This window comes from Notothenia coriiceps, unplaced genomic scaffold (assembly GCF_000735185.1).
Source record: "Notothenia coriiceps isolate Sejong01 unplaced genomic scaffold, NC01 NC01_scaffold00014294, whole genome shotgun sequence".
Classification (NCBI taxonomy): Eukaryota; Metazoa; Chordata; class Actinopteri; order Perciformes; family Nototheniidae; genus Notothenia; species Notothenia coriiceps.
The window spans coordinates 54,096-81,425 of record NW_011346995.1 but is presented as its reverse complement, the minus strand read 5'-3'; the positions used below and the strand labels follow the sequence as shown (position 1 = coordinate 81,425).

Sequence of the window (27,330 nt, the reverse complement as noted above, 5' to 3'; positions counted from 1 at the left end):
AGTCCGGCGACGCAACAGTCGGTGTCGGCGTCGGCGACTTCTCAGGTGACTGGCCGGTGTATCTGGGCCTTTAATAAAACGGCGCATTCTAACCGGAGTATTTTCCCCCGTCATTCTTAAAGTACCATACTAATGAAACGGAGGAATCGTAACGTTTTTAACGGCAGGGTATCGCGGTATACCTTTCAAGTATCGGTACACCGTGCAACACTAGTCAGGAGTCAGTGTCTCTCCCCCAAATTCACACATATAAAACTCGATATGAACTGAAGAGCCGCATGAAACTAGGCAAAGAGCCGCATGCGGCTCGAGAGCCGCGGGTTGGCCACCCCTGCTGTAGGAGGATCAGGTGCATACGGGTAAAATGGAGCGTATAGATTGGATTCTGTCTTTCTGATTTGTTTCATTGACATGTTAGGAAAGCATGAGAAAAATATGTGTCATATAAAACAACTAGAAAAAACAGACTTCTGATCAAATGTTAGACTCACCCCAGCCGAGCAGGTAGTACCAGTGCAGATGCTGCTCCTCTGCAAACACAGCCACCACGATGAGAGTGTGCAGGTAGATGCCTTCACAAAGCATCCAGAAATAATTGCAGCCCAGCATGTACATGTGGAAGAAGTGCAGCACCTTACAGCCAACCTGCAGAGAGAGCCCAAACAGGGAAGCATGTTAGTTGTTTTTGTATTTGATAAAAAAAAAGGTTGATTTACACTGCTGACATCTTCTCAGCGGGACACAGAAACATCTAAGAGGATCCATCCATCCATCTTCTCCCGCTTATCCCTGGTCGGGTCGCGGAGGTAGCAGTTCCAGCAGAGAGCCCCAAACTTTCTTTTCCCTGGCCACATCAACCAGCTCTGACTGGGGGATCACAAGGCGCTCCCAGGCCAGCGAAGAGATATAATCCCTCCATCTGGTTCTAGGTCTACCCCTTGGTCTCTTCCCAGCTGGACGTGCCTGGAACACCTCCCTAGGGAGGCGCCCAGGTGGCATCCTAACTAGGTGCCCGAACCACCTCAACTGGCTCCTTTCGACGCGAAGGTGGAGCGGTTCAACTCCGAGTCCCTCCCGGATGACTGAACTTCTCACCTTATCCCTAAGTGAGACGCCAGCCACCCTGCGGAGAAAACCCATCTCGGCCGCTTGTATCTAAGAGGATGTTTTGCAGAAATGTGCATAGGTGCATGCGGCACCCATGGCACAAAATCATTACCCTCTGCAGACAGAGATGATGTTTATTCATTTACCCCCCCTGGAGGTGAGCATAGATGGAAATGTACTTTGTATTTCGAGTGCTATTTGATTGTGTTGTCTCACATTGCAAAAGGAAGCGAGACATGTTCAGCAAAGACATAGTAGTTACTGATAAAGCACTATGCACATTTCTTCAAAGTGCAAAGTGCAAACATTATTGCGCTATTCTTTTGATTGAATAATAATAATTATTGCTATTTCTATAAATACCAAGATATCTGTGGGTGTGCCTTAAGCTGTACTTGTGCAAATGAACCTAACTGTACTCATGTCTATTCAAAAAGTCCAAACTTTTCTAGCAAGTTCTGCGTGTGTACCTCTAGGAAACTTTTAGACTTATAGTTGCAATTCTTAGGAGATTTGTTAAGGAGACATATATTTGGACTGCTCAAAGGTTGGCGGCTGCTCGCTCATCTCTTCTCAGATGGCTTCCCCATTTTGGATCATGTGGCTCCAATAAAAGCCAAGATGGCTGCAAGTGGTAATCTAAATCAAACAGATACCTACAAAGTTGTGCTTAATGTTACAGATTTCTCATATGTTGCGGTTTGTTTCTCCTTTCAAAACAGAAACAAATACTATACTTTAAATCCACTTTAACATGTGGCACATACTGCTACTACTGCTACTACACCAAAAGACACCATCTCCACAGTGCCATTTCATTCATTTCTTATGGGATCACATTATTGGCAGGCAAAATGTATCAATATATTTGTGTTTTCTTCTACAATATTTGTTTTGTGTTTGAAATGAAGATCCATAACAAAGTAATCTCAATATATATTTAAATTAAAAGCTCATAATGGTGACTGTACTGGGAGAATAGTGGTTTCATTCATTATGCGCCTTACTACTGTAATACAATACAAAACAAATCAAAGTTAGGGACTTTTTGTTCTTCTGACTAATCAATTCTGCTTTCTGATATGTTTTTAAGTTTATTTAAATTAGGTTGTCTGTGTCTATAGTTATTTTTTGAGTGACTTAAGTATCATGTAATCTTGAATAATAGCTTTCTGAAAAAAAACAAGTACAATTTGTTTTCCCTGAAATACAAACTGCCTATGGAGAAGAAAGACAGAAGAAACCTTTGAACAATAACATAACAAAAAACAAACAGGAAATCAGGTTCTCAAGATCGTTGTGGTGTGTTTAAAGAGCATGCGTGCAGCCACAGTATAACTCAACGGTGCTGGCTTTGCTTTTAACATCTGCTCTCAGGGGTCTTATTCAAAATACACAACAATCATTCACTCCTAAACCTTTAGCCATATGTCTCTCCCTCACTTTCCTACGTTTCCCTTTCCACTCGAGGAACTTTGGCTATAGCAGACATCTCGTATGCTGAACTCACTTGTCCTTTACTCACAACTGTTTTGCATTACAGCTAAAGGTATGTCTAAAGTTACCGGCAATGTTCTGGTTTACAAATCAAGCAGCTATACATCATGTAGATGTTTCTCTTGTTTTCAGGCTCCTCCCTGGTTTGACATAAGCTTTGGGGATTCACTCCCCCACACTGCTGGCGGGCTACACCAGACTCTGTATCGCCACGCTATAGAGAATTAAAAGAGCTTGTATTCGCTGTGAGAGCAAATCTCCACCACAATCCACCTTTCCTAAATCGCCAGCGCAGAGAACAGAGGCTCATCATTCTTATATTGGCAGCTGAAAATTCCGAATTGTTTCCCAAAAGACATGCATGAAGCCTAACTAATGGTGCTTGAGATTTATTTTTCTCCATCCTCTTGAGAAACGGGGCCACGGTGACCATTTTTGTTCTGACATGCTGCAGCGAGTTAGCACAACTTGACAGTTCTAAGTCGGAAAGTAGCAGGTTCGACACAAAGCTTCTTGACAAATAGCGAGTGGAGCTTTGAAAGCAATCCATCGCACAAAAATACACATTTTTTGACATTGATAATAATGGCTCTCATGCCTGGCTGCTCCTTGGATACTGTTAGAGATGGGATGTGAATAAAAGACGGCGGCCAGGATGAGCCAGACAGATTTGGTGAATGAATGAAAAAGGAGCAGCAGCAGGACAGAAAATAAAACCCAAACCAGGCTCAGGCCTCCGCTGACTCCGCCGTTGTTTCGGATACTTTGTCGGGCCAGATACGCTCAAGCTGAAAACTGGCTAGGATCTGATGGGGTAGTATGAACGGTGAGCCAACTGCTACAATCCTGTTCGCTATTTCTGCATGTGGTAAATTCTATTCTGTTCTACATAAAAGGTAAGATATGATCCTTTTTTGGGATTGTAAAAACCCTCCGATAACAACCGTTAAGAAAAAAGCAATCACAGAGTTTGCAGGTTTTCCTTATTTATATTTCCAAAAGGAGTGTTTCTTGAAAAGTAACACATGAATTTATGTCCCAGGCCTGATAGTGAGGCATTCCAACAAGACAGATTTATCATTTCTACCAAAGCAGACCTCGGGGTCCAAAGAATTCACATAATGCATTCAGTGTGGCTCCAAAACTCTGGGTAGGAGTATGTGGAAGAGAGCAAAAGCCCATAATACTGCCAAGATGCGGCAGAGTGAGCACTAATTAGGATGTACTTAAAAGTCTCGCTACAAATGTTTAAATATTTAAAATATAGAGCAATCTATTTGAATGTAGCTTCCTTGATCCCCTGGCCCTGCATAATATACATTTTTAAAAGTTCATGAAAATTCTTCTTTGAATTTTTATATGGTTTAGCATAAATTGTGAATGCATTTGAATCTCATTTCAAGACAGTGGAACTAATCCTCCTCCATAAATCAAATTCTGCTAACTGGTATTTCCTTTTTTTTGTAATGCTAGCATTTGGCTCTTTAGGTGAACATTCACCACTTCGTCCAGATTGACAAATATTGCACAATAGATATTGGCTGCAATAAAATATGCAAGTGGTTCATAGATTTATAAATCATTCACCAGCTTAAAAAACAATGTAATCATTGGCTGCTTTATTTTGAAAATGTGCTAGCCGTTTTGCTGGTGGACATAATTATTGTCATATCTTTGGTGTTCCAATAAGTTCACCTGTGGTGCCATTATCAGATACAATATTTTTGGTTAATGACTGAAGAGCCTTCGTTAAAAACCAATGACATTCCCATTAGCTTCAGCTGTAAATTGCTATGTGCTTATTAGCTAATGTTCGCATGTTATCATCAGGTTATCATGCTTAACTTAAAGGTCCCATGTCATGCTTTTCCAGTTATTACCCGTCCCCTTGTCTGTTATGAAGGTTTTTATGCATGTAAACGGTCTGCAGAGTCACAAACCCTCAGATTACACCCTGTAGCGAGTAAAACACAGAAAAGACCGTGCTGNGGGGCTCTGTTGGCGCCCTCCAAGACAATGGTAGGGGAAACACTGGATAGCAGAGAACCAATCACCTTTGAGGGGGGGAAAACCTATCGTTGATGAAACACTATCCAGTGTTTCCCCTACCATTGTCTTGGAGGGCGCCAACAGAGCCCCGCGCCCCCCCTGAAATTCAAGGTGTTTAAAAAATATATAGCCTATATATAAAAAAAAAAATTAAAATATATATATAGCACCAAATTGCAAATAATCTATAACTACTGTCACCTTTCACATTGAACATGTGCTCTTTTATTAAATAAACTAAACGCTTTCATTTTAAGTTGTGAGTTCAGTGTTTTTGACCCTAAGAAACACTGATGCATTAATCAATAACAATAATCCACAGCTCCTCTCTCTGCTCCAGAGGATTAAAAAAAAAATATCCCAATGCCACAAAAATGCATCAGTGACGTGGTTGAAATCTTGTCTCCAGAAAATAAAAAACTGAAACAAGCGGTATCAGTGACTGTGTGTTTGATGTGACTCTTTGCAGTAACATAGAAAAAATGTGGCTCTTAACCTCTGACTGGTTGGCCACCCCTGTCCTACAGTCTTTCAACCTTGGTAGGCTGACAGCTTTATTAGCCCTCCTGTTGCTTAGTGCTGTCCTGTTGTTCACCTTGTTCCAAACAGAAATAATGTGTGCAGTCTGTCACAAGTTGGCGATGGAACTAAAAGGATGGTCATCATTAAAAATAAAAGGATAACCTTGAGAGAGTGCGTGTGAGTTTGTGTTAGGCGGATAGTCAGTCAGGTCCATCTGTGGCCGATACGCCGCAGAACCTCAATGGAGCCTGAAAATAGCTGCACATGTTTTCATGAGTTTATATCCAGAAATATTAAAAGCTACTCTGAGCCCCTTATTACACAACACTGTAACATGGAATTAACCATGTGGCGTTGTTTTTCCTGTTGGAGTAATTCACTGTCTTTCAGCCTTTCCAATCATTTATACAATGATATCTGTGAGAGACTGATTTATGTATTGAGGAAAAACAAGCTAACCCCATTTCGTTTTTACTGTCGCAAAAATGACAAATGAATTTCCCTAAAGTCACTCAAGACCTCATATGGCTGCCATCTTTCTCCCGTCCAAGGCTTTCCTCTAGTGCCTGCATCCATCCACGCCGTGGCGAGGAAAAAGTATTTTGACGACAAGTGAGTAATGTTCCAAGACTTCTGCAAATAAACAGGAGATGTTTACATACGTGCTCGTCCGTGTGCGGCGGAGATTCGGGAGCGTGCAGATCCTCACACGTGCATGTTTTTGTATGTGTGTGTGTATGTGTATTTTGGGCCGCAGACAGCACTGACGGATGTGTTTTTCCTTCTAGCTGTTGGATGAGTGTGGAAACCCATCTGCTCTACGCCGTCCATGGTCCTATCGTGGCAGCGCTTCTCGTAAGTCTGATAATCTGCTGTTTACGCACAATATCACAGTTCACAGAGTGAGCAATATGAATATTAGTTTGTTATTTTTCTAGGATGTTCAGTTGTTAAAGGTCACCTATTATGCAAAATTCACTTGTTCATGTCTTTTATAAATAAACATGTGTCTCATCTGTGTAGAGAGATTCGGAAAGTTTCAGGAAAAATGATTCGCTCACTTTTTGTCCTGATCCATTTATATAAAAACCTGTCTGAAAATGAGCTGATCATATGCCGGGCCTGTAAGTGTCGTAGTAGCTTCCGCCACAAAATACACCAAGAGCAGCAAAGAAGACCCCCGAGCATGGTTTCCATGGTTGCCCTTCTGTTTATGCCCCGCGGTGGATTTAGCAATATGTAGTTCATGTAATTCCACTTGTTGCTGATGGTTGTGGTAGAGCAGCTGTAGATTTTGCACTAACATCTGTAGCATGGTCAGTAGCTACTGACCATGCTACAGCAGTGAGCAGCAGAGGTGGGGCTGTGGCTCATGGTTATCAGGAAAATTATAGTATAGGACGTACACACGGAGCCGTTTGGAACCCCAGAGCGTTCCGGTTGCAGATCTATCCACCGCGGGACCCGTTATCGTTTGCGGGGTCCGTTTCCGCGTTTCCGTTACGGCCTCGTGTGAACGAACGGGCTAAGCGAAAGAGAAAAGTTGCGGATACAACCGTTTGCGTTATCGTGTAAACACCACCTGAATCTCCTCCTAGAGCACCATTGAGTTCTTTTTAACCAAATATCTCTCAGAGGTGCGTGGGGAGTGGCTCCTTATTTTCATCTAAGACCCCGTTTACACGAGAACAAAACGGGTTGTATCCGCATAGTTTCTCTTACGTATAGCCCTTTCATTTACACGAGGCCGTAACAAAACGATAGAAACGGACCCCACAAATGATAACGGGTCCCAAGGTGGATGGATTTGCAAACGAAACGCTCTGGGGGTCAAACGAGTCTGTGTAATCGCCTCTATACGATCATCCTGAAAAAATAACGATAGCCCCACCTAGCCCCACCTCTCCCCGCCTCTTATACTCGCTGCTTTTGGTGTATTTTGTGGCGGAAGTTACAGCGCCAGTTACAGGCCCGGCATATGTACTACAGCGTGTCCAGCCCTTTGAGCGGCCTCGTGTGGAAGTACAGCGCCACTTACAGTCCCGGCATATGTACTACAGCGTTTCCAGCGTTCTCGTGTGAACAGACACGTCAAATGAAACGAATACGTGTGAACGGAAGACTTTTTTGAAAACGCATACTGTGCATTAAACGCAAACGTTCCCGTGTGAGCAGCACCTGAAGTAACAGACAGAGAATCAGCACTTTTGAAACAGAGCTGAAACAGAGGGGGTTATGGGATGCTACAATGATCTGTTTGGTGTTTGGAGCCAAACACTTCAGAGACATGTTTTGTATATAACTGAGATCTATATAGGCCTATTGATGAAAACAGTATAATATGGGACCTTTAAATCATAAAAGATTAAAACACATGGCTGATATTTAAGTTTTTCATGATTTGGATACTTCTTTGCAGGTGAATCTCTTCTTCTTACTAAATATTATAAGAGTGCTGGTGACCAAGTTGAGAGACACCCACCGGGCGGAGTCCAACATGTACATGAAGGCCGTGAGAGCCACCCTGATCCTGGTGCCCCTGCTGGGAATACAGTTTGTCATTTTCCCCTGGAGGCCGGAGAACCGCCTGGCTGGGGAGGTCTACGAGTACATCATGCACATACTCATGCACTATCAGGTAAATACTGCAATAATCTGAAAGAAAAAAGGGAAAAGCTAATATAAATCTGCTTCACTGCCCTTGTGGATTGAGGTATTTTGCTCATCTGGAAATAATCCAATCAATAATACAGGAAAGAAACATATCAGCATCAGTATGCGAGCAGAAATGTTCCTGAATGCAGCCCACCTCCGGGTCCTGTCAGACGCGAGATTTAGACGTTTGGCGCGCTCGAAAGTTTCCACGAATAAAAAACCTGTTTTCTGCCTCGTTGTTGCGTTTGATCGATGTGATTCAATCACTGCTGAATTGCAGTTTAAATAACCAGTTAGACACTCCATTACCTTTGTTTAACTACCGGTTTGGCACTTGATTAAACAACAGGAAGACAAGTCATGAAATCCCCTGGTTGGCAGTCAGTTGATTCACTTAGGACTGCACAAGGACAAGGACTGCATTGCTTAACTGTGGACTTTTCTTTCTGATTACATTTGCGTTAAGAAAAAAATACAGTGCTAATTATGTGTACTTGTTTCCTTTGAAGGGATTACTGGTGGCAACAATATTCTGCTTCTTCAATGGAGAGGTAAGCACTCTTATTAAGTTTGTTTTCCCTACAATGTGCTGCTGCAGTTGCTGCTACAAAATGTGTAAAGTAAAAAAAAAGGGTTTGACATTTGTGTAATTGTGTTTACATTTGCTGTGTGTTTTTAGCTTAGGTCAAAAACAGGAGAAAAACTAAGCCTCCCATAAATACTTAGAATACATTTTAATTCTCAATATGTTAAACCTTTAATAATATTTAATCCTGGAAAATATTTAGTTTCATGTGTGGTCAAATAACACCGTATTTTTGGTTTAGCAATTGCTTTTTTATAAATGTCAACCTGCATATGACGGCGATCTGTTCTACTTTGAGCAGTACACCTGCTTATTGCTTATGACATTAAGTACGAGACATCAGACTCCATCAGGCAAAACATTTGTTTTTCCAGGCCAGATGTCAGCATATCGATAAGTGACCCAGACACAGACTTCAAAGCTGGGTTTTGGCATTGAATGGTGAAGTTGTTGTAGCTGTGCATGGATGCTACATCTGTCATTAGTCCAATTGCAACAGGTTATAAAGCATTGGGTTGCCTTTCTCTTCTGGGACCAATCTAGTGCCGCGCCAGTGAAAGCTGAAGGGTCATGTCAGGTGAAGAGTAAGACACAGTTTATAAATGACTGTGTGGTTTCCAAGCCCAGCTGGAAATTGACTCTCTTTTCAAGTCCTCCTGTCAGCCTTTTTAAGTCTGTCAGCAGCTGTCTAACTGCGAGCATCCCTACGTTTCGCTGGGTTTCCAGTAAACTCAGATCTGGGGTTAATGGTGTTTTTTTAAGACCTTTTGTCTCCAAAGGTTCATTTTATAAAGATGCTTCTAAGCTCTCAAGGAGCACACTTTGTCAGTGGCCTCCACGTTGGTGTCAAACCAAAGTCAAATAGGACGCACCTGTTCTTACTATAACCTTTTTATGTTTTTCTATTTTTCTTTTTTCTTGAGTTCTTTTAAGTCGCACATTTTATTAATAGCTCCATGCCATGTGACCCAGAGACACAAGTAGGACACACCTCTTTTTTTTTAGGCTTTTAGTATTTTAGCATTGTGTTCTCTTTCTAATTAATTTGCATATTACTACTACATGACTATTACTACTACTATTAAGTCAGTACCATGCTGTAAACATGTTTATTTGTGGGGTAAAGTTGGATATTTCAACACTGGGGTCTACGCAGCCTCAAGTGGTCGTTCTAGGAACTGCAGTTTTTCAAACTGGCGTGGCTTGGTTTCCACTTGCTGAACACCACAGACAGTTTACACTATTTCTTTGTACAGTAGTTAAAACAACAAGTGAAATTCTCCATTATCCATAACAACAAGGTTGTTAAAGGTATTTTCCGCATGAGAAGAAAAATATGAGCGATCTATTGTTCAGATCGGAATATAGGACATGTTTATTAGCTCGTGCTTGAGCAGCCAGACCGCAGCGGCGCCTTGGTAAACAATGTACAGTATGCGGTATAAACAAGGCGTGGAGCGCTTTTACTGTATAAAGGACGAGTAGACTTTCAGGGGGATGTGGGGTCAGCTAACACTAACCACCACAATGGACTGAAAGGGTTTGAATTATTCAGGCACATAATGACCAATTCAGCTCGCTTAATCAGGACACGGGTTTCTGGGGCCGGATTCAATTCTGTTCTTTGAATTAGAGGCCAAACTGCACAGACCTGCCTTGTTTCGTCAAAGGCCTCATTGTGATACCAGGTCAGTGAGACAAACAGCTTTTATGCTGTTTCTGTGACAGCAAGCAAGACGCTCTACACGGAGCTGTAAGCCCAGGCTGCTCTTTTGTCTCATTACAACAATTACTTTCATAATTGACATCATTAGATCATTAACATACCCACAGTAATTACATTATGTGGGCGTTGCAAAGGAAAATGTTCAAAAATACTCTGCTGTAGGATGGTAGGTGTGACTTGTGCTTTTAGGAACTTGAACACTGTTCTTTATCACTGAATATGAACAGTGTGATGAATTGATTGGTTGTTCAACAACAAATTAACAAAACTAAACTTTATAGTAAATTCATTGTTGATCAAGAATGTCGAACATACAGTGGTTACAGCTGTTCAAATATGAAGATGTACCTCTTTACTTTGTCTAAAATCCCTTAGGATTTTGTGTATCTGGGATTTAATGACTTTTTATTGAAAAAACAAAACAAACAACACATTAAAAAACTATTAAAACAAGCCCCATATCCATCCAACAACAACATACTATCTTGCAGGCCCTAATTAACCTGCTTGAGCTCCCTGATTAAAAAAGTAGTTAGTAGTCCTAATTGACACACACACACACACACACACACACACACACACACACACACACACACACACACACACACACACACACACACCTACTATCCAGAAATATACCACTATGTTTTTGCTATCCTAACCTAGGACAGAGGAATATTCCCCTGTTCTGAGTTTTTTGTAGTTTGTGATAATTTTGTTAAAATGTTTTACGCATGCCAATCTTTATTAAAGGAACAGGAGATTGAAAAGGACTCATGGCCTTTCTCTATTCAGTTTTGAAATGTGCTTTAGTGGTGCATATTACCATAAAAAGTCATTTCAACCCAGGTTAGGGTTATGAAGATGTCACCACTACAAAGATGCTGTTTATTGCATTTCTCTCTGAAAACTATGAAAGGTTTCTGCTCATAGACGTAGGTGTGTCAAATTGATATGAGAAAGGAGGCCATGTGTCATAAATTAGAATAATGTAATCTTTGGCATTTCTGTAGTTACTGAATTCTCAGCAGGTAGCCAAGAGGAGTTTGCTTTTCTTTTGTTCATCTCTATTGGCAAAGGTAGGCGAACCAAGGGAGGGAGTGTAAAAACTGGAACATCAAGTCCTCTCAGGCATTTAGGATCTGCAGGGTGAAGAGTTTAAGTTTGTTGTTATCTCTCTGAAGTTTACTAATCTTCTGAAAGGGTAACTGTCTTACACAGGATAAAGAAGTAGAGAAGTAGAAGTGTCCTGCTTTTAAGATATTCCCTTATTTTCTGAAAAATCAAATAAGCCAAGGCAAATATCTCACATTTTGTTGGTTCATTTGAATGTTGCCGATAAAAATGCAAATATTTGTCTTGTTACTTTTCAATGGCTGTGGCTTTGACAGCTGTAGGAGAGAAAAGGCAATTAATTACTGTAACACTTTAATTATCCTTAATAAATGCTAAATGAAATGCATATTCATTATAATGTAATTGTTTGGCAACAGTCAAATGAAAAGTAATTGACAATTTGACTAACAGTTATTACACTATGTCGTTTTTCCTTAATTTCATGATTAAATCTTTTTATTGATTGCATCTTTTTTCCCTTTTAATAACATGATGATCTGGCCGAGTGCACAATTGGCCTCGTTCCAGGTTATGTGACTTCAGCGTGTTTACATTTCCTAATAACTGGCATCTGTTAACTTGATTGAAATCTGAGTGATCCACATATGCTGCAGCAATTATCCCCGCATCAGTTAAGATCACTGTGGACGGATTAACGTTGTCACAAGATGATGTTTACATGGGCTCTGCTTCGATACCGCCTTCTGATCTGCATGTTCATTCATCTGCTGGAATCATTTTGTGGTCAAAGGAGATCAGAGAAGCAAAACAGGAGAATACAACTCTAGAGAAATGTTTCTGATTAGTAACTTTGACATCTCAAAACACTCAAAATGCTAAAACAAAAGGTTATGAAAGGGTTATGATAGAGATTAGGGTTGCACGGTTTGGGAAAATATATATATTGGCTGATATTTCACCTGTGATATCATTTACTGCACTATATAAGAGGGATTGATATTTTTTTAACATTATTTGCATAATCAAATAATAAAAAAAAAATGCACTTAATAGTGATGAAATGAAAAAAAACGAAAATGTTTCCCATTGGCAGACAACAAACGAAGATGCAGACCATAATAATAAAGCATCTCGGTGCTGTGTGTGTGTGTGTGTGTGTGTGTGTGTGTGGCCTGGCATTACTATACTTGTGGGGACCTAAATCTGTTTACACAGTCACGTGTGGGGACTCGCTTCCCTTATGGGGACAAATTGGAGGTCCCCATGAGGGGAATCATTAATTTTAGGGTGAAGACTTGGTTAGGTTTAGGATTAGGGTTAGGGTAAGGTTAAGGGTAAGGGTTAGGGTTAGGCATGTGTTGGTTATGGTTAAGGTTAGGATAAGTCTCCAGGAAATGCATGTAAGTCAATGTAATGTCCCCTGAAGTGATGTTTACATGGTATGTGTGTGTGTGTGTGTGTGTGTGTGTGTGTGTGTGTGTGTGTGTGTGTGTGTTCTTCAGGTGCAGGCGGCTCTGAAGAGGCAGTGGATGCAGTATAAAACGCAGTGGGGTCAGAGGAGGAAGGACCACTGCTCCATGCGCTCCACCTCCTACACGGCCACCTCCATCACCGAGGTGCCCGCCTTCATGTACCACCACGACTCCAACAGCGAAAACTTGAACGGGCGCAGCACCGAGGACTCTGAGCTGGTGGCGCTCAAATCAGGAGAGACGTACGCTTGAGCCACGCTGGAGGAAAGAGAGCAAAGTAGTGGAAACAACCGAAGAACCGAGCAACAGAGAGAAAGAAAGAAAGGAAAACCCCATGTGCCATTTCTCAGTGATTAAAAGCTCACAGGCTGACGCTGGTTTGTTCAGCCCAGGACATTGATCCGAGCTCACTGGGATGGAGACGGAGGAGCTACCGTGCTGACACTTCATTTTACTCTACATTGCTGTTGCGGCTGCTTTCTGAGAACTTTTGATGTCAAGAACTTGTGGCATGACAGCTGCTTTTTTGTGTCACTTCCTAAAGCTGCTAAAACTGTGACCCAAACTTGTGCTGGTGTTCGAGACAGAAATAACTGTGACTGTGAAGAAGGAGAGGAAGATTTCAGTTTGAGACGATGGCGCCGAATGTGAGAGTTGTTGACAGTAGAGGTAGAGCTGAACAGTATGTTTGATGATGGAGGATCTGCGTATAACTTCTCCCCGAGTATCCTCACCAGATGTTGCCACATGACTTGCTGTTGTTGGACAGAACAATGGTTGTCAATACAAACAATGGAAGGGAAGGGGTGTCATGAAGATTTTTAAGGTAAAGTAGTATCCTTCCTAATCTCACCGATACCAAAGGGTACTGAAAGTTGGTCACAGCTACGAAGGGGTGTACCATGTCCAGCTGAGCAAAGATGGTGGTACTCTTAAGCTAAAGACAAACACACACACACACACACACACACACACACACACACACACACACACACACACACACACACACACACACACACACACACACACACACACACACACACAAACTTCACAAACCTGATCGTATGTGCCATGATGGAGGTCAAATTTCAAAATACCCTCCGTGCTTAAAGCTCTGGAATTGTGTACATAATGTATGTTCACCATGTTTCACTTGAAAAAAAAAAGCGTTTATTTGAGTTTTTTATTAATATTTTATTCTTTCCAATTCCTACGTGCGTGCTAAGTGTGTGCCCTGTGATGCTGCACTCCAAACTGCTTCGTTGTTTTGGCAGTTGCTGTTTTTGTGCCGATGCTGAACATCACAGGGCGAAGAAAAAATACGTTTTAATGCACAAAAAAGTTTACGATTAAAAAACTTTATTTTGAGGTCGAACCGCCGCAAGAGTTGTTTCACTGCGTTTGAGTATGTCATGAATTATTCTGACTTTTCTGCAATGTGTCCTATTTGACTCACTTGTTGTTTTACTTTACAATCATCCTTTTTGCTCACGATGCCTTTAATCAATCTCCTTTTCTTGTTTTCAAAAAGTTATATTGCATATTTATTCATGAACTTTGTAGCATTGTGTATTAAAGAGCACCCGGGGCAAAGGAAAGGTTCACTAAAGATGAAAAGAAGATCACATCCATACTGTATGAACAGTCAACAAATCCACATCTTAAAGGCATGTTCACAATTGTGCAAACATGAATTATGTACTCTTTGCCCTCAATATTTTTACATTCATATTCTCAATTTATTGTTGCTTTGTCTTAACTGTGCCAGGCTTTTTGGAGAAGGAAAATTGAGAGTATAAACGAAGGACCACACTGAGTTGATCAGTATTCACCAACTTATAGAACTTGGATAGATGCAGTGTCTCTGGCATTTATTGATACAAGTCATTGAGTAGATCATTGAGATTCTAAACTGAATAAATAATTGCCGACATTTAAATTCATAAAGGGAAAACGTTTCCGCCTACTTATTCAGATGGGGGAAAAAGGTCCAAGGAGTAAAATACTTGTTAAAGACAATGTTGTATGGATATGGCTAGTGATTATCTGTATTTCTGTTATTGACCGCAAGCCTCTTAAGAAGACAAAACCAACTGTCTGTCAAACTTAACAACTCCCCTAACCTTACTGCCTCTATCCATTCATTCTCAATGAGACTTCAATCTTTAAAACTTACAGAAATGTGTTTTTAAAGCCAAGTAATGTTTTGAATGGATGGGCAGTTTAATATCTTGCTAATGTTACTCATACAGATGTAAAAAGTGCATTTTCCCTGGACTATTCTCCCACTGTTGGTGCTCTAGTGAGAATGTACAGCCGCAGGACATTAAACATGATTGACACCAAATGAACTGCAGTGCCCATGCTCATAGTGACACAGCAACATATCACTGAGTGCACCTGTGCTGCTGATAGATGTGATTTTAAATCATTTTGGGGACAACAATGGAGCTCTACAGCCCAAAGGAAGGAGCTGAATCAGGCCTGGAGGAGACAGTGAGACTCCATTATTGATTTTTGTCATTTCATGGGGTTTGTTGACAAATACCCCCAAAATCACAAAGAAAACAATCGCAACACATAGAAGAGTTTTCTGAAGTCACATGTTTGGTTCTATCAATGCTAAATGGATGCTTGTATGGGTTATTATCTGTTTAATGTTTGTTGATTTTGTGATGGATTTCGTCAAGCTCAGTGGCAACTGGAATAACAAAATGTGTGAGATATTAGAAGGTTCAAATGTATTTGAAACATTTTTTTATTTATATTTGCAAAATGTTGCGTAACAAACTGTATCGGACATGTTTTAGATTTCACATAGCAGCTCCATGAGACCACAGCCCTGACCGCAAGTCTGTTGACCGAGATTAGCCACCTCACGTCTCTCATGCTCTCACAAAGCTGCTTACATTTGATTAATTTCAAGACTTCACTACCTTCATCAGATGTTAGGTTTTTGTATGTTATATAACCACCATATTTGAAATCATTAACCATTTTAAAAATCACTCTATTCGGTAGTCCGTTCCAATCTATCTCTAAATGTGCAAGTTCAGTTATGAAGTCACCATAAACTAATTTGTAATAGGGTCCATTTCTGGCTCTGCCTCTTCTTTTTTTCCATCCAAATGTATTTTACCATGGACCTGTAATGTGAAGCTGAAACAACATTTGCACATTTAGTCACACGGAGTAAGGCTCTGAAGTTACAGAATGTAAGTAAAGGCACCTTGTAATAATTGGCTTAGAGTTATTATTAAACAGAGGTGGGAGAAGCACTCAGATCTTGTAGTGGGGTAAAATTACCAGAGTGTAGGAATACTCCGTTACAAGGAAAAGTCCTCCATTGAAAATGTTACTCAAGTAAAAGTACAAAAGTATCAGCATCAACAAATACTTAAAGTGCCAAAAGTAAAAGTATTCATTATGCAGATTAGCCCATTTCAAAATAATATATTATGATATGTTTTGATTAATGATGCATTCAAGTGTTATCAAAGCTGGTAAAAGTGTAGCTAGTTTGAATGACTTTGTATACTGCAGGGTAGCTTATTAAATCTTATTTAAGGGTTGACTATATTTCAAATCATTAATCCAAAAAAGTAAATGATTTACCTCTGAAATGTAGTGGAGTAGAAGAACTAAGTAGCAAAACATGGTAATATTCAAGTAAAGTACCTCAAAATGTTACCTAAGTACAGCACTTGAGTAAATCTACTCTAGTTACTTCCCACCTCTGCTATCGAGACAGAATAAAAGACGATTTAACCAGATAAATAGACACATGACATTAGTGTAATTAGGTTATACAATTAATGAAGCTCTTAACTTCTGTAGCTGTAAAGAATCATTTTAACCAACAGAAAAAAGTGAGTCTTAAAATGTAGCGTCACTTAAGAAAATCCCCAAGACATCTGGACCTGTTGCAATATAATGTTTTAATGACTGTTGAGGTACAAGAAAGGAACAGAGAGACAATCAATCCTCATGCTATTCATCGTGAAGAGTAGGTTTCACTGCTAATTTTAAAGAAGTGTATTTATTTTAGTATGAAATTCATCTTTTCTCTTTATAACGGTGATTTGTCACACTGTAAGACACGCTATTAATCTCCTGTGTTTTGGAAACACAGATTGTGTATATTTTGTATGTTCATACTCGTGTAAATACAAGCAGGCACTGTGTATATGATAGATTTATTTACACTGTGAAATACTCTGACAGCTATTTTGGTTATGTTCCTGTCATTCATTTTGGCTTGTGTTTGTCTTTTCCTCCCTCTCAGCTCCGAGGTGGCATCATCTCAAAGCTGATAAATAAAAAAAAAAAAATGCATTTTGTAAAAGCCAAATTGAATGATGTTTTGTTTTTTTTGTAAGTATTTAGCACAAGAATACAGATATAAAAGACTATTTGGTGTTGCTTTTTATTTCCTAAGCAATCAGAGAAACAAGCTGCAAATCTACAACTTGTACTCAAGGATAAAAGGTTTGTTATTATGAAGATTTTAATGAGATTATTGACTCCTTTTTTCCAAACACTTTGTTTTCAAGCATTCAGCGCTCTGTGATGATTCAGGAGCACCAAAACTATTCTCGTCAATGTTTCAGGGTTGAAAGATTTTGTATAATGAGAGCGCAGAGAAAACAACGGGAGTCTTACTCGATTTTGGTGTCTTTGTTATCCCCCGAGCTTGGCAATGTCATACAGACCCCTTTTAATTATAAGGCCTCAGCTCAAATCACATGCCAGCAGCAGATGTGTGCAGAACACAAACTCCACTGACACCATTAGTCTCTCAGATGTACGGCCGCTCTCACCCTGCGTCAAATTAAGGTTTTTATCCCACTAACAAGGCCAACTTCTCTCCTTTATGTGACTATCTTTCAGCCATTTTTTTATAGGCAGCTATTATAAAATATATATAATAAGCAATTTCAGGCTCTGCTGAATCGTAATTGTTCAGCTGAGATGTAGACGTCCTCTCCTGCGTATTCACAAGCTTCTGGGTTTGTGAGATAATAACAAAATGATGATGAAGTTAGACGTGTGTTGAGGCCTTTTTGTTATGATTCTGATAAATATTTTCCCCTGTCAACGCACACAACCCAAATTCATCATGAAATGTATCTTAAAATGCAAAGTCTGAAATTGTATGCAAACTGTATTGCATTTGGAGGCAGAGATCGACGGTCTATGCAATAATGACGATACAATGGGGTCTAAATCTCCATAATTTTCATAAATCCTCCTGCTATGGAGATTCAATGAGACAATGGAGCAGAAAGTTGGAGGAAGGAGCTGTAAATTGCTCTGAACAGACTCCATCTTGGGAGCATGCAGCCTGGGAAACTTCAGGAACATGTAAGCGGCGGGCTATTTCAGGAATTCAAACAGTTTCCGTGACAGCGACGATCAATCACGCCGGACACCGGACAAATCCAAGAATGTGTCATTTGAGCTCAGAAATCAGCTGTGAAAGTAATTGTGTGTTTTGTTTTGCTCCGTGGTGTTAAAACAAGACATGAACGTTTTTTCCAATCTTCATCTGTGTGTTACAGATGTTTCCAGGTCACTTGAATCCACCACGCCCTCAGCTTCTGACCCTGAATGCTCAGATCAAAGTTTACCTGGATGTTTCCTTACCTTTCCTCCTCTATGCCCCGTGGCGCCCACAAAAACGTTGCATTTGAATCTTAGGGTTGCACACCAAACCAAAGGCAATTATGCTGTAGCTCTCTACAGGCTAATTGAAAACAATATCAAAATGTGAGTAAAGGAATCACATCGTTTTTTAAACAGTTACAAAAAAAATATATCAATCATAAGACATAAAGGAGACATGTGATATGGGACACCCCAATAATCTATAAACTTGAGAACAGGGGCCCAGACAATAAACATAATATATTTGCATTATATCATTAATACTGTACATATAGAAAGAGTTCATGTATTATTCAGAAACATTACAAATCAAACATACCCCACATTACCAAAAAAAACTAGTTTTGATAAATATTGCTTTGATATGAAGGTTTACATTGTATGTCAGGTACAAGACATTTACTGGGAGCTGTGAGTCTACAAATACACAGAGGGCCCCTTGGCAGAGCCACAGTCTGCGCCTCGCTCAGTCATGTCTATTCATTTCTTCTCAAGTGTTCTGAATATGCAGAGTAACTCTTCCACCCAGGGCTTGGAGTGTTTTCAGCTGTCGCGGCAGGAAAAGTATTTCAACTGAGCCTCGCTGCAGAGCCACAAGGACAATGGAGAAAAGACCAGTTTTAAACTTATTTTCTGTTACCTACTCTGCTGTACATGTTATTCACCCATGTCTGGTTTTCTGCTTGGCGACGGTTCACCACAGCATTGCAGAAATCAACCCTGCTCTCAGTCGGGGCTTCTGAACAAACATGCCTGGAGTGCTGAGAAACCAAAGGTTGTCACTATGTGGCCGCAGATCCTCATGTTTAACCAGCAGGCCATATAAAAGAAGCCAGAGAGTCTCAGGAGGAGGAAACTACTAATAAACTGGAGGCCTTCTGGTGATGTCATCAAACCAGCATGTTAAATTGGGCCTGGGGCCTGCAGTTTCATGACCGCCACTAGCTTGATTGCAAAACCATCACACAAATCTGTCCACATTCACACACACATACTCACAATGTGAAGACTTAAACAGCCTCACTGTAGCAGCCAAAGACGTTACTAAAGAGGACAACTGACATATGTACAGATTACAATCAACACATTTTACTAATATAAAGGGATAAAGCGGTGTTTGTAGACACTTTAATATAAAGAGACCATAATTGGGTTACAAAGTAACGCGTTACTGTAATAATATTACTTTAACGCGTTACTTTTATAATTCAGTAATCACAATACAGTTACTAACATTGCCCCGACACGCGTTACTTCGTTACTTTTATAAAATAATCACACTCACTGACAGACAAGAGGGGTTTCCGCCGCAGGTTTGTATACATGTAGGCCTACGTAATCTGCGCGATTTGCGCGTCCACATCTCCACGTGCAGTGCTGCATAAACATGGCTGAGTCTTTTCCTCTGTAAACTTCCTCAACGGGGCCGCTCGCTTTCTTTTCTTGATTGCCCTCTCACGGGTGAACAGTTCAATGTCCCGCTTCATTGTAGGAATTCTGCCATGTCTCTACCATTTTAGTTTGACCATCTCTGTTACTAAGTTATGGGAAACTAAATAAATAAGTAATTAGATACCTTACCGTTACTGCGCTCATAAAGAATGATAAGAATAAGAATAATGCGTCTTGAACTGGTTTCATTAATTAGTGTCTTTACGTTTCACAGACTGTTAGCTTGTTGTGGTAGGCTGGTAGCCTATTTTATTAAAGAGCATATCAAAAGAAAGACTTGTGTTATGTCTTCCTTAATGCAATAGTAATTGGGGGTGCAAGTGGAGTGTCGCAGAGGCAAAACTGTGGCGCGCTTACACTGTACAGTAGGTGCGTGATCTGCCTGTAGGGAGGGGCGGGCCGGTCCTGCGAGTGAAGTAACGAGTAAAGTAACGAGTTACTTTATGTAGACAGTAACGAAGTAGTGTAATATATTACTTTTTTTTAAAGTAATATGTAATATGTAATATATTACTTTCTTTTAGTAACGACCCCATCTCTGAAAGAGACACATGTCACTGCTATTTATCCAATCATATTTCAGAATGGACAAAAGGGAATGCCTTACCAACAGAGTGTGAAATGTCCAGGTAAGTTTGTCTGTGATAAAATAATGTCCTAAAAGAGTGGACCATAAAATGTCTCTGGTACTCGGTTCTTGCCTATTTCTGTGTTTGTTGGAGACTTGCGAGGAAAGACATGTCTTAATCGAACGTGTGGATGGGAATGTGAGACAGTGTGTGTGTGTGTGTGTGTGTGTGTGTGTGTGTGTGTGTCAGCCATTTTGAGCATAATTCGAGAGAAGGAACCCCTACTGTGTTCAGTGCCGCTGTGTCGAAAGTAAATAAATCAAACCATCAAAATCAGTTTTCGCTCAGGGACTAATCTGCAGCATCGTCCCTATCTGCTCCAGAGAGATAGGACTTTTGAGTCGTGATTGGATTTAACCGTAGTGGCTGCATGCAGGCATGGAACATTTCAGCGACGTGGAACACCTTGTAAAAAGAAAGTACGGGGAGGAGTATAGAACAGATACTATTCATGATGATTTTACAGGAGGAAACATTCATTCTAAGTGCATGATCGTCCCCAGATACATTAGCTGACTATTTTCCGTAACTCTCATGTCATCTCTGTTGTTTTTCCACCATGGTGTGCTTACAGCTTCCAGATATTAAAGGCGAAGTACATCTATTCACAAAGCCCAGAACAATTAAGATTTTATTGGATTTAAATTCGCACTTGATGGTGTTTTGCAGCTTCAGAAAATTTGCATCGAATAGAGATTACCTAATGAAATAACTCCTCCTTCAGGATTACAATGCAGCAGTCATAAATTATAATGTTAAATGAGCTTTGTTTTGCTTATACCCTCTGATGTATTGTAGGGAGACAATGCTCGCCGCGTGATAATTATCCATGCCCTCTTGAATTAAACCCTTTGATATTCAGAACATAAGTGCAGACGCAATGCCCCGAAGCAGATCCACTTGATATTTACTTCCACATTGTATTTGATTTCATATCGAGGCAGAGGGGTTAAAGCTGAGGGTTGTAGGGTTACAGAGATAAGAGAAAGAGCATTTGCTTCTAGGTATATTATTCTAACCTTCAAAGGGTGAAGGAGGATTCATCTGCGTGGGATGGAGGCTGCTTCACCGTGTGCAACTTAACTTAACATACTGAGTCATGTCGTCTCAAAAGAAACCCTGAAAGAGTTGATATCTGTTCAAAAAAGCCAAACACAACCTGATGGTGTGGAGTGCAAATGAAGGGTTTGTTTGTTCTAAAAGCAGGGGGAGGCTTTCAGTCTGCCTAGGGCTTATAATACTTCTTAGACGATAACCGTCTCAGTCATGTCTCACTAAAAGCACTTGTTCCCTCTTTATACACTAATGGGATTTGAGGCAAATTATTAATTATCAGGGCCCTTGATAGAGTACTTGCTGTGGTCACTGAGAGGCTTTCCTTGAAATAACAATCCTTTGTTGCTTTGCTGTGTTTCTGTGTTTTGGTTCATTTCTGACAGATATTTCAGCACTCTCCAGCAAAAAGGCAATTATGTACAGTGTCAAAAAATAATTACCCAAACAGAGCTATGTTCTAGAGATCCTAGGGAGCCAGACGCGTCTCCACACTTTGACTTGTTTGTCTGCTTGTATATTTTGGCAGAGTGGTGAACAAATTACCAAATATATTCCTTGCTGACATTACTGAAAAGTCTGATTCATCCACATATTGTACTCTGTCCTTAAATCATCTTAAAATGTAGGAGGTATTACTCAGAGATGGGGAAGGTTTTTTTTGTTTACATTCACACAAAAGAAAAATAACTTTTTTTAATGAACTTTTTGTTTTGTGAGGTTTTTTCAGGGATTGAGAACAATTTGATGTAAAATCCTTTTGCAAGACATTGTTAACTATAATAACACCTCCTGTTGAGTGTAACCCAAAAGGTCATACACATAACACTGCGTGTCAACCGAATTCTATAGTCCCATTGAAGAATACAACCGGGTGAACCATGTAGCCTCTACGCTGGAAACATTTCACAAACTTTTGTTTCAGTCATTCTACAAACATCTCTGATCCCTCGCGACTAAAATGCAAGCATCAATTACCTTTGAGCCCCAGATTTCAACATCTACTGCGCAGAAATACGGATGTTCAACAGTGTTGTAATTCTTTTAAACAGCCGAAAAACCAAAGTGCTTAAAGTTAAGGGACCAGAGAGCCTCGTTAAACGCCGGGTTTGGCGGCCAAAGTTTTCCTTCCATCCGAAGGCTATGTGCTCGGATTTTCCACGGTGCTCAAACATTTTATGAGGAGTCCAAGCACAGCGGGAGAAGCACTAACTTATTTCAGTTTTATTACCCCGTGGTGTGAACTTGTGTTAGGCTTAAAGAGATACAGATTTCACTGGAAATAAGAGACTGGAGATGATTCTCTTACACATGTTGATGTTTTTACACATACTGTGCATACATGCATAAAACACACACACACACACACACACACACACACACACACACACACACACACACACACACACACACACACACACACATTTGTTCCCTTTATGTTGTTTTATTTTAGTTATAAAATGTTTTTATATTTTATTATAAACACAATAAAATGTGGTTATTAAGATACTGTAACTTAGCTTTGCAAACTTAGACTAATTTGACACATGATTACATTGATGTGTCAATGATGAACACATTCAAAGTATTCTTTTTAAAAAACGTTTATAAAAATGTCAACGTTTATGTCATCACAAAAAGTCGTATTATAGTAAAATGTAATGTCATACAAATCTCATTGTATAACATGTCATTAAACATGTCATTGTAAAAGTGTCAAAGTATAAAATGGAAGAGTATGTGTATCATTCAGCACAAACAGATCCTCTAATTGTCTCAACATTAACAGCCCGCACGGTACGTTAGTACTTGAAGGCTCTTCCTGTGCCACTGTAAGTCACACAGTCAAAAGGACGGGACAGCTTCCTCTCTCTGATATGGCATTGTTTACTCCATTCAAAGCTGCCTGTGGCGTGCTCGCCGCTACACAGCCGTATCACCTCTGAGCTGAAACCAAGCCCAGATAGCGCCAATCTGTCTCACTCCAAAAGTCCTAAAAATACCCGCTGAAGTGGAAGAGATTAAAAAGAACACAACTGTGACAAATAAGTCTGAGGAACAATAGACCCGAGAATCCTGCAGAGTACGGACATTGAACACAGGATTCTGGAGGCAAAGCGACAGAGATTAGACTGAGCAGGATCAGATTTTCCTTTTTGTATTTATGAGATGCTTCTCTTGGGTTTTGCCTAAATAGTGTGATTGATTGGATATGTGCAGTTGAAATACTTTTTGGAGGAACAAATAAACATGTTTGCTTTTTTCTGCCCCCCTGTATTACAAAGGTACAAAGGCTGCCAACAGTGCAAATATTTTAATAATTCTGAGAAATTCAAGCACATGCACAACATATATGCATAATGCATCCGGTTTAGTGAGTGCACAACACAAACCTCAAGTTAATCCTGAGGTTAATTTGAATATGTAAATAATACTGGTAGAGGTCCAAGGAGGATTGGATGGTAGATTTACCCAGAGCAGGTCCTCTGTTTGAGGTTTCTTACATCCACAGGGAGATCCAGGAAAACCTGTTGAAGCTCAGTTATCCAGCGCTGAGCTCAGTCTGTGTGTGAGTCCCACTCCCCTGAGCTCACACTGAAACCTTCAGGATTACCAACATCAAGATCAAAAATCAATCCTGAACGCCACAGAAAACAAGCAATCAAGAGGGCTGATGGTCATCTTACTCAAAGTGCTCCAAGGCACGTATAAGTGTGAGAGAAGAGGATGACAGAAGTGTGGCAGGGCAAATATCTTCATCTGCTCTAAATCTGAAGATCTGACAGGACGGTGGATATTGCCAAAAGCAATGTCAACAGACGGCACTCAAAAAGAAAGATTGTGTAATCTTCTGGGATATCACACAATCTGCTGCTGGGAGCTGAGGGGAGGGTTGTGTTTCCAATAGATCTTATGAATAAAGGATAATTACGTTTTTGTTTACAGCTTGGGTCTCGTATTTGAGGTTCCAAGTTCATCATTGACCTTGGAAACAGCATAGTCAACAAACTATGATACTATGTTGTTGTGTTCAGTAATAATTCAACTTTGAACATTTACTTTACTTTGAAGATTTAGAAAACTCAATTTAGGAAGAGAGACAATTACTTCACGGTTTCAATAATTGATATCAAATATTTAACTGGATGAAAAGACTGTGCTCTCGAAGAATCAGAGCGGATACAAGATCGCTGATGTTAAAAATGGTATCCCCTCTTAGTAAACACACATGAACATTAAATCTTAATTCAAGCTGGACTGCAGAACTTTTCCTCCCGCCTCTGGCAGTCAGAGTCATTAACATAAGAGCTAGGAGTGCGATGAAAGCTATGGCGGAAAATCCTTAGAAGGGTTCAAGTAGAGGTTCTGGAGTGGATACACCTGTTGAAAAGAAAACTGCATTTTGAGTGGGATTAGAGTTAAATATCACTCTGGAATACTTGCGTTCCTGAGGGCAGGGGGGACGAGATCAACTAAACACACCAATAAAGGAAAGTCCTGAAAAGCTCACCACAAATCTGGTATACTATGAAATACTGAAAGCTTCCCCCAGCTGTTATAATCAGCATTACGTGATCTTGTTTGGTAAACGGAGAATATAAAAAATATGGCGCATGAGGAGGTTGATTTGGTGGAGCTGTAGCATCAAACGACATTAGGATGAGCTTTTCAGTTATTGTAATAAAAAGCCGCTGCCGCACTGTTCTCTACACCTTTATGTTATATGTTTCTATCTTTCCCTCTCTAAATCTCTTTAAAACAAACACACACACGTACACACGCTCAGTATGTGCATGAAGCAAAGACAGAGTGTAATTGCCGTTAAAGGAGAAGCTGTCACAGTTTGAGGTTAGCTCAGCACCTGGTAAACCTTCATTTGCCATCACCTCCTCTTCTTCAAACTCCCTGATCAGTAGGCCATGGCTTTCTTCCCAGTAATGAGAAACAGGGAGAGCCAGAGAGCATGCTGGGCCTTATGATAACCAAGTGATCGAAATGGAAGATACAGTATACAGATTGTATTACTAAGAGCAATGCAGGGGAGCCTTTGACAAATTGATGGGTGAAATATTGGTCTATATGGTAATGGTGGTTGAGAAATGTGTTTTCCTCAGAAGACACAGAAAGTGAGCAGGACTACTTTCCTTTCTTTGATGAATTACTCATATTATTTTGCCATCAGGTAAAAAAAGGAAATACTGTAATCATTTCTGGGTCATTGTTTGAAGGCTCTCTTTTTAGCTTTTAGGGGTAAACATGACAAGAATGAGTGGTATCTTTTTTTTAGGTCACTAATGTTCGATTTCTTTTGTAATGCAGTGGAAGATATGGACTTTCTTTGCCAACTTGTGTTCACTGTAAACGAGATCTGATCCAGTGCTACATTAGTGACCTTTTGCAGTGTCATTACAGTAAATGCTGTGCTCCATTCTGTCAGTATTAGTGTACCCTGAAGGGTCAAATGGAGATACAAATTCTTGTTGCATCTTTGACTCCTGTGCTCAAGATCAATCTACAATGTTAATGCAATTTAAACGTGGAGTAATGGCGAGTCTGTCTGTTTCAACCTTAAGGTCAAACATGTTTTCTTATCACACACACGGCAGATTGTTTGTCTGCATTATGATGAATATGGTCAACCTTGCAGATTGTAAATATTGACCCATGTTATATAAGGAATGCTCCTCTCGATACAAATTTGTAAAGTGATCCGAGTACATTGCTCACTGGGTGCTTAAACAGGGAATGCAAAGACACTGCTTTTATTCAGAAAAACAACACAAAAGGCCTTATTTTTATAATTGTCTTAGTTTCCAGAGCGCAAATCATTTTAATGGAAAAAAAATGAAAGGTTATTTTTGTTTGCAGGTTCTTTTAGTGAAGTTCTACCACACACTGTTATAATTCCAGGCTTAGATTCATGGGTGGTTTGCCATTAAAATAATTTGAAGGTATCCAGGTAGTCCAGGCAACACCTGACAGGCAAACACAAAAACATGAGCTATAATAGGTCAGAAGGGATAATTACCGTTTCTTATCTAAGATTTCCTTGGTAAATCCTCAGGAACCTCAAAAACATTTTCTTTTCAAAAGTCAAATTCATAATTCCTATGAAAGAGTGAAGACAACACAACAACAAATATAAACAGTCATTCATACACAAAGAGATTAAACCAGGGGTATGTACTAACAATTACAGTTTGTTGTACAATTGAATGTCAATGTATTTCAATAAAAAACTCAGCTGCTCCCGCTACCGTAGCTGGGCAGACAGAAAACAGGTTCCCAAGAAAAACTCTGCTTCAGAACTTCCGTTTTAAAGTTTACTCAGAAAGCACTGTAAAACTGGACACACAAGAAAATGTACATTCATTTCAAGCATAGCAATCATTTAAAGGTGGGGTAGGTAAGTTTGAGAAACCGGCTCGAGATACACATTTTTTTATATTCCATGGAATGCTCTTAACATCCCGATAGCAATGAATATCTAAAGTGCTTTGACAAAAAATCCATAAAAAAATGTCATCTGTGGAAGCCTACTGTAAAAAGCACGACCAATCATTTTAGCCGGCCCGGGTTAAAATAACTGGATGGCCTACCTGCCTACCTGTCAGCCTTCCATCTGTGCACAAACTTATCTCGTGCCCTCATTGGTCATGTGCGCGTTTGAAGGAGGGGCTCTGTAAGTATGGAATGCCATTTAAACCAAAATTAAATAAATACATACATAATTAAATATATATATATATATACATATATAAATATGCCTATGAAATACATTCTGAAATAAAGAAATGAGGCAATAAATATGTATACATTGTAGTGCATTGAGATAGG

The 27,330-nt window shown here is 40.0% G+C and overlaps 1 protein-coding gene across 1 annotated transcript in view; it reads left to right on the top strand.

Moving 5' to 3' along the window:
* calcr (calcitonin receptor) overlaps window positions 1–13,611 on the top strand; it is a 52,261-nt gene extending 38,650 nt beyond the window's left edge. The window contains exons 17-21 of the mRNA XM_010774656.1: window positions 5,684–5,787; window positions 5,964–6,030; window positions 7,595–7,813; window positions 8,340–8,381; window positions 12,722–13,611. Coding sequence (XP_010772958.1) covers window positions 5,684–5,787; window positions 5,964–6,030; window positions 7,595–7,813; window positions 8,340–8,381; window positions 12,722–12,943 — 654 coding nt within the window. The 3' untranslated portion in view covers window positions 12,944–13,611. The remainder of the gene's footprint in view (window positions 1–5,683; window positions 5,788–5,963; window positions 6,031–7,594; window positions 7,814–8,339; window positions 8,382–12,721) is intronic.
* The last annotated feature ends 13,719 nt before the right edge of the window (window positions 13,612–27,330 follow it).